The 8214-nt window shown below is 53.2% G+C and overlaps 1 protein-coding gene across 1 annotated transcript in view; it reads right to left on the reverse strand.

The window, feature by feature from the left end:
- Window positions 1–409: 409 nt before the first annotated feature.
- The window catches only part of SNX1 (sorting nexin 1), a 13296-nt gene continuing 5491 nt past the window's right edge, over window positions 410–8214 (reverse strand). Inside the window, exons 6-15 of the mRNA XM_009323874.1 lie at window positions 7361–7502; window positions 6742–6820; window positions 5921–5996; window positions 4767–4880; window positions 4528–4621; window positions 3708–3913; window positions 2135–2278; window positions 1676–1756; window positions 1141–1212; window positions 410–814 (exon numbers count right to left, since the gene is read on the reverse strand). Coding sequence (XP_009322149.1) covers window positions 764–814; window positions 1141–1212; window positions 1676–1756; window positions 2135–2278; window positions 3708–3913; window positions 4528–4621; window positions 4767–4880; window positions 5921–5996; window positions 6742–6820; window positions 7361–7502 — 1059 coding nt within the window. The 3' untranslated portion in view covers window positions 410–763. The remainder of the gene's footprint in view (window positions 815–1140; window positions 1213–1675; window positions 1757–2134; window positions 2279–3707; window positions 3914–4527; window positions 4622–4766; window positions 4881–5920; window positions 5997–6741; window positions 6821–7360; window positions 7503–8214) is intronic.

An 8214-nucleotide genomic window follows, 5' to 3' on the forward strand; every position in this document is an offset into this window, starting at 1 on the left:
AAGCTGCCCTTTCCCTTTTTTTAAGGCAGAAGAAGGGGTATCAGTTTTGATGAAATCCACGGCTGGGGGCCTGGGAGGGCTTGAAGGAGCAAGAGCTGCCCCTTGGCCATGGGAGAAAGGCTCCACGCTGTCTTCCTGGGGGCAGGTCCCCCCACAAACCACAGGGAGCAGGGCCAGCACACAGCCCCGCTGAGCTCAGATCCTAAAAACAGCAGCCCCAGGCTCATGCTGGGAGCAAGGCAGAAAGCCAAAGCTTAATCAGGAGCGAGGACAGGTGGCTGGGGCAGTGCCCAAGGTCACCCGTGGCCTTCAAGTGACAAGAAGGCAGGAGGCTCCGTCGCCTCCCTCAGCATCCACAGGATGCAGCCGTTACTCCTCCCCAGCCCAGCCCACGAACAGACAGAGCCTGTTTGCCCTGATACAAGTTTTATTACAGAATTTTAATGGCACTGCAGGAGTAAGATAGTCATTAGAGCCCTAAAACCCAGCCTGAAAAATATACATTTTACATATATCGTTAACCCCCTGCTGCAGGTCTGGTCTTAAAGCAGGAAACTAGTTTCTCTTCAGTAAGAAAATATATGTTGCTAAATGAAAAATATACAGTTAGAAGAGTTACTGGCTTGCAAGCTGCTTGTCTGGGGGTTAAACCTCTACCAGCTCAGAGTGTTTGACTAGGGTTCGTTCACATGTAAAAGAGGAAGAGGTATAGTGTATAAAAAAAAAAAAGGAAAATTTAAACAGGCTCGTTTGCTCGGTCCCATTAAGAAATGGCCTTGGCTTCGGGCAGGAACGCTTCCCAGTACTTCACCAGCTGCAGAGAGGAGAAAGGGAGAGAGTTAGGAGCCCAGGGGTGCTTTGCCAGCACGGTCCAAGCCCAGAGCGAGTCGAGAAGCATTCTGAGGGGGCAGAAGCTCCTCCACAGGGTACAGGCCACCCCCACACCCCCAAAACAACAAATCATCCCCCCCAAAGAAAAAAGGCATCGAGGGGAATGCAATGCTTTATTTTGTCCTGCTCCAGCCCCCACATGTGGGAAGCAGGACACACCCGCAGTGGGGGTTCATGCTTGAGGGGGGTGCAAACTCGCACTGCTGAGCTTCGAGAGGTAAAACCATGGCAGGGGCTGTGGCTACTCACCTGCTGCTGAGAGTTTAATAACGTCTCAAGGTATTTAGTAACATGGTTTCTGAAGTCCTTGGATTTCTCTTTCTGCAACAGATGGGTGCAGGAGTGAGCACAAGGCTGAACGAACCACCAAAACCCTCCGCCTTTTGCAGGGGGGGACAAACCACCAGGATTTTCCTGTTCCTCCTGGGGCTCCGTTGGACGATCTCAGCTGCCCACATGAAGCAACCAGCACAAGATGCTGAGGATGAAGCTCACCTCTGGCCACAGCCTAACGGCTCAGAGGACCTTTGCCCACCCACCCTCATTTTAATGGATAGGCTTCTCTGCGTAGAAGCCCCCTCTTAGCCAAAAGAGATCAGCTCTGCCCACGGTAGGGATGCCCCAGCTCGCACGTGTCCAGATTTACAATATTGCCAACTGCTGTACTGGGAGCGGGGTCAGGAACCAAGGTGATCCTTGGCTAGCCCAGGCTGGTGTTCCCAGCCAAGGCACATCAGGGCCAACCAGCTGGAGGGCTGCACACCGAGGGCTGGGCCAAACGTACCTCAAACCGTATCACTTCCTTGCGGATGACAGCAGAAATCCGTTCAAAGTCCCTTTCGTACTGTGTCACACGAGACTCCCACTGCAGAGAGAGGAAGCGCGCTGTTTCCAGGGGAGGGGAGGTGAAGAAGCTCTCGCTCCCCTCCGCACGCGGTTTTGTAGCCACGACTGTTTGCACGAGAGGTGCTACCGGAGCAAAGCCCGGCATTTCTGGTCCTCGCCACCACAGCAAGCTGCATCCCCTGCTCGCTGCAAGCTCACCAAGGAAGCCACGGAGGTGGGACCACGAGCAGCCCCTCCTGCAGCTTCTGTGCTTCCTGCGGGGCTTGCTCAAGGCTTGATGCAAACTTGGCAATAGATACCTGTCTCTTCAGCTCACGAGGTCCCCTTCTCACTGCTCAGCGGCAGAGCACAGAGGGAAGGAGCTGAGCAGAGACCCCGGCAACTCCTCACCCCCTACCTCCGAGATCTCCTCTTTGGCCTGCTGCAGCTTGTCGGGTTTGTTGGCCCAGAGCAGCCTGGCCTCCATCTCCCTCTTCTTCTGCAGCATGGTCTGGGCATCCTGCCACCGCTGCCAGGTCTTCATGCGCTGGTCAAAGGCTCCCTGAAAGGAAGGAGCAGAGACTGTAGCAGCAGGCAGCTGCAAGGAGCTCTGCTGACAGTGACAACCGACACCTTTGGCAAGGGGGAACATCAGCTAACAGCAGAGCTGCTTCATCAGTCAGGTCCTGAACCCATCTCCGTGTAACCAAAGCTGAGCCAGAACATGGACTTGCTCTGCTAGCAAAGGAGCCCAGGTGCAACATCAACCACCCCATGCTTCAGGAGCAGCTTTGAGACTTTCCTCTGTACAGGGCTGGCAGCACAGGATTTGTCCACCTGCTCTAGGGTTTGGCAGGAGAGTCACTGGAAGAGCCCCAGCTACACACGCGGGTCAGCACAAGTCTGGACAGGCCTGAGGCCACCTACTGCACTGGCAGCATCCCAAGCATGACATCTAGCCTGTCCCCAAGCTCTGCTGCCTGCCCGTTTCAGTCCTGCCATCAAGAGCGGCCAGTATGAGGAGCTACCCTTGCCTGTCCCACTCTGGATCTCCACCATGAGCTCCTGCACACCTAAGTGCTCACAGCTCCTGCTGACCGCACAGCACGCTCCAGCAGCAGCTTGCAGACATCTGCCAGGCGGCCAGATGATTTTAGCAGGCTGCAAATCACCAGCCCAAGCGAGGAAGACCCATTAGACTTCTGAACGCATCCAGCCAGATTGTGGGGAAGAGCTAGAAAAGCAGAAAGCGGTGTCTGATAGCCTGGTCAGAAGGACAGAGCAGCCAAGAGACAGGTAAAGTCTGAGGCAACACCAGGGCTCCTCACCAGAGCATCCCAGATAAGACTTATTACCTCCAGCATGACCAAAGATCTTGGTCCTGCTCTGGAGCACCCACCACACCTCCCAGTACAGACAGACCAAGGAGGCTTGTGCCTACTCACTAGGCTGTGTTCTGGCCTCTGTAGCCTCCAGAAACGACTGCTCAGAGGCAGGACAAGTTTGGGGCAGGAACGAGTCAGCCTGCCAGACTTGCAGCTCACTTGGGACTGGTTTCTTTCAGCCTCCAGCAAGGCCAGTGCACCAGGCAGGCTGCATGGACTTGAAGACTCAAGCTCTTCCCCAGCAGGCGCTTGGCAGATCTATTTGCAACACCCAGATCACGGGTTATCTGCTCACAGACTCCGCGGTAGACACAGCCTCCACCTCTGGAAGGGCTGAGGCCACCTACAAGCCATGAACCTGCTCCACATCCCCCCTGGAGAACAGCAGCACAGCCAGGCCTCGCTTACCCTACTTTTCTGATCTAGCCACTTCAACACGTGCACAACTGGACAAGCAGCAAGTTCGCCCTCTGCCTGGAGGGGTCAGAGGCACACCGTGCCCTGTGCTTGAATTTAGAAGACCAGCTGCCTCCTGGCACACCTAAGCCTAAGATCGGTGCTAGGACCAGCGGCATAGCCTAGAGCTTGCCCCAAAGGAGTGCTTACCCTTACAACTGAGAGAAGGCGGATGTAGTCTCCCAGGAGCTCGGCCAGGAGGAAGAAGTCATTGTTAGCCTGTTCCTGGTGCAGCTGTTCAATCTTCTCTTCCACCTCAGCCAGCTGGGACAGCGCCCGGGACAGGGCCGTGTTGTCCTCCGAGCTCCCCAGCATGGCCAGACTCTTTGCAAACTGGGCTGTATTCAACGCTAGCTCTAGTGAACGGAATAAGAGAGTCAACCAATGGGCCTCGCTACACCGGGTGCTCTGCAAGTAAAGCCCCAGCCTAGAGTTCAGCCCAAGGAGCTGCTTTTCTGTAGCCCCAGGAGACGTCAGCTGGAAGAGCCAGCACAGTCTCGGTCAGAGCTGGCAGCTTCTGCAGCACAGCGAGAGAAGAGCTAGGCAGCTCCAGCCAGGGAGGAGAAGGGAAGCAGCAGAGTGGGAGGACAGGCACAGCTTTGCAGAAGTCAGCCAAAACATGCAGAGGAAGAAAAACCATCCTTGCTCCCTGCTAGAGGACAGCTCGGAATTAGTAATAAGATCAGCTCTGCTCAGGTTTGCTAGGGCAGCCTTCATCCTGCAGGACACTGGTTCACTTCAACACCGTCATCCTAAGCTTGTAGGGCTGGACAGAAGAGGTGGGATTACGATTTTACTTCTGTCTCCCATGACGAAGAGACTGAGAGTCCTTTATAGTAAGGAAGCACTGTCATATCTTCTGAGAAGTGCCTCCTAGGACACCTGCATGCTGGTGACCTCCAGTCAGGCACCGCACAAGGCTCAACTGTTACAGGTCAAGCTACAGAGCAAGCGGTACCAAGCTTGTTACCTTTCCTGTGGTTCACTAGCGTTTCGACAACAGCATGCAACTTCCGTAGCCGCTGGTCCTCGCACTCCACCTCCTGCAGCTTCTCCTCGAACCACTGAAATGGGTAAACCCAGAGCTGATTCCCACAGACGGCATTGCTGCGGGGCTTTCCTTGCATCTCGCACCCAAAGCTTGAGCTGGGGAGAGCACGCAGCTCTGGAGCGAGGACGAGGACAGCCCAGAGGTGTCCAAATACTTACTATGTCCGATTCATTCATCTTGATGGTCATTTTACTGACAGCATCCGTAGCTTTGTTGAACATCTTCAGTATTCCTGCTCCACTCAGGGTCTGGGTGCCTACTGCTCTTGGTAGCTATAAAGAAATAGAAAAGTTTGCTTTGCCAGGAGATAAAAGCAGCTTGAAGAGCAGCCAGCACAGAGGCATCGTTCTCCCATGTGGGTCCCTTGACAGCAGTTTTCCTGCTCACAGCTACTGCAAAGGCTTAGCCAGACACCGACCAAGCAGTGCCATAGCCTGTACAGTATTTCAAATAACGGGACCGGAGTGGTTTTCAAACAAATGAGGAGTTCCTAAACCTTACACTGGATCTGGGGTCCGCCTGTTCTGCTTGGCCAAGGTAACAAAGATCTGCAAGAACCAGCCACGCTGCTTGAATCCCTGAACTGAGGGCTGCCCAAGCTGCCACAGGTCACGCAGGCACGTAGAAGTGCTTTGGAGCGTCTCTCCAAAGCCAGCAGCAGTTTGCACTGCTGGGGGACACTAGAGCAGAGCAGTGCTTTGATGCTGGGAAGTGTTCTACACCAGCCACAACCATTTTCCAGGCAGAGCTGTATCTGCTCATCAGCAAAGTGAGGTGTTGCCATGATGTCTGCTCCTACATCAGAGCCCTCCAGCACAGCATTAGTGCTGGAATCACTCAGGCTAGGGTTTCCCCAGGGCTCAGCCTCTTTAAGACTCTGACTTCTCCATGTCAGCTGCGCAGCTGGGCATGGTCACGCTCTCCTTGGAGAAGCAGGGACCACATTGGCCAGCTCTCCCTTAACATCTGCTCTCCCTTTGAGCATCAGGCCAAGCCAGCACAGGACCCCCCTCACCTCCAAACAGTGGGCTACACTCCTGTCATGGATTTCAGACAAAGATTACCCATGCTCTCAATGTGTGCCCCACCACAATGTAAGCAAGCTAGGCCACAGCTCGTTGAGTGTACAGTGCTTAGACAAGCCCTGACACACAGGAGAGAGTCCTGTTCTTGTCATCACCGGTTAAGAGCTCTTACAGGGTTCTGCTGCTTCTCGCTGAGCTTTGAAGCATCATGCCTCGTTAACTGCTTGTGTACCGTTTCCTTCTGTACTTCCAAGGTACTTGTAGCTACATTATTCCACACTACTGACCTCCTCCTTTTCCAAGAACTCTCTGACATCTGGGTCCTGCAGCATTGTTGGATGGCTGACCACTCTCCGTAGGTACCTGCGGAGAGGAATGCACCAAGAGTTACTTCAGTTGTAGCAAACCTGGCTCTGAGCCATCACAGTGAGCCGCAACACACTTGTTATTTACTCTAAAATGGTAGTTCAGTAGCTGGAAGTCACGCCCAACAAGCTGTTCTCACCCACCCACCCAGAGTTCTACCTCCCTGTGCACTCTAGTGAGACCAGACTGCAAGTCCAGACCTTGGATTAATACCTGCTATAGCAAGAAAGTTACCTGATACGCCAAGCGATCAAGATCCAGCCTCATCTGTTAAAAGTGTCATTGTTCAAGATATCTTTCAGAGGCTGAAGCTGGAGGGGAGGGATCAGCATCCCGGTACTAACTACAACAGTCAACAGATGGCAGAGCAAAGGCCAACTGTGGCTGTGTAGTTAGGGTGCAAGTTGGAGGTAGAGTTGTTTCTCACCTGATCTGCACTGTTTGTACCATTACTTAAAATCCATACTTTTGGGCTCCTGAGACAGCTCAGTTCTCTCCCTGCCACATCAGGGGAGTTTGGCCAGATTCAGACCAAACACCAGCAGAGGCTTTTGAAGCAGGAGATTGTTTTACAGAGTCAAAGCAACTCTCTACAGTTGCAGCTCTTCGGCAGTCTCCAGGTTTGCTGCAAACCCAGAAGCAGACGGCTTTTCTCATGTAGGGAGGAGAATGCAGCCAGTCTGACCTTTCAGAGGTCCCTTGCTTGGTTCAGGCACGAGGGGATAGCTGTTGGGGTCTGTACCTCTCTAGAGCAGCCCGTCTTTTTTCTAGGAACTCTGCAGAGGAGGAGTCTTCCTTCCCAACTTTCACTTTGGTCATTCCTGGCACAGAAGGAAGACGCAATTAATGAGCTGCTTCAAACAACACACAAGGTAGCGTGGTTTGTTACCAAGTACAGACTATCAGGGTGACGGTAGAGGAAAGGCATTTTACAACAGGAATCAGACCTTGCATCAGCAAGAGCTACTTGGAAATTTAAAATCTGCTTATACCTAACGTCTAGCAGAAGTCAACATCCAGAAAAGAGGCAAAGCAATGCCAGGCAAGACCGGAAGGGTTACAGGTCTGGACTCAAAGCAAACAGCAATTCAGTGACAACAGAGAGGATAAGGTTTTACTCTACGTCAAGCAGATACAGAGGCATCTACAAACTCAAACGAGGCTTTAAGCCCAGAGCTCCAAGTATGGAACCAGTAGAATTTTGTCTGTGCCACAGAACCCAGATTATTTTCCACACCTGCTTCGCATGGCTGCTCTGCAGCTTCCCTCTCAGCTTTGAGGCAGCAGACAGGCCTGTCCTTCGGGCACAAAGCTCGCCATCAGAAGGACCAGCTCTAGTGCTCTGCACCTCCACCACTCACCTATGAGACTCTTCTCGGGCGGTGGAGGAACGATGAACCCATTTTGGGCATGCTTCTCCAACAACTTCTCATAGAGACCCAGAAAGTCACTGAACCTCCTTTTCACTGAAAACTGCTTGCTCCTGAACATTGGCATGCTCGTCTGGGGGAAGGGAAGAGACGAGACTCAGATCAGACTCACCCAGGGAAGCTTGCCCCTGCACGCACAGCCTTGCTAGCTCTATCTGCTGTCACTTCTGGGGATGAAGTAGGACAGCTTGAGCTCTGCAAGATACGAGGAATGAACAGAGCAAGCTTCAGCCCAGGTTTTCAGCAACTTACCTCCTAACAGTTCTCCTTGGACCGAGCAGCAGTATTAATGCCACTAAATAACAGAGCAGTTGTTACTGCAGCCGCAGGCTGCTTGGTAAGCCCTGCCCATTGCCTAATCCCATCATCCCTGCTCCCCACAGGAACAGGGACCACTCTCAGGTCAGACTTTATCACCTTAAGACTACAGGGGCCATCAGTGGCTTTTGACTGTGTTTGCAGAGCAGGAGTGGAGGCTAACAAGTCCCCTTCACACACCATCAGCTTCAGACCACAGGATGCCTGTAGTCCAGCAGCCGCTGTACAGACAGCTAGGAACAACTTTTTGCAGAGCTCAGAGCAGCACCCCAAAGCTCCAAGCAGGGCAGCAGCTGCTGCAGAAGACTCGATTTCTTGCGACTAGCCCGGGAGAGCAGGTCCTGACATGAAACTAGCTACAGCAGCAGCTCTTCAGCGAGAGCTGATTTCAGGTCAGCTTAATCTGATGTGACCATCGGCACAGAACCATTAGCAACAGCCCCAGTGTCTGGGGCTCTCCCTAACAG

Source organism: Pygoscelis adeliae, unplaced genomic scaffold (assembly GCF_000699105.1).
Source record: "Pygoscelis adeliae isolate BGI_AS28 unplaced genomic scaffold, ASM69910v1 Scaffold365, whole genome shotgun sequence".
NCBI lineage: Eukaryota > Metazoa > Chordata > Aves > Sphenisciformes > Spheniscidae > Pygoscelis > Pygoscelis adeliae.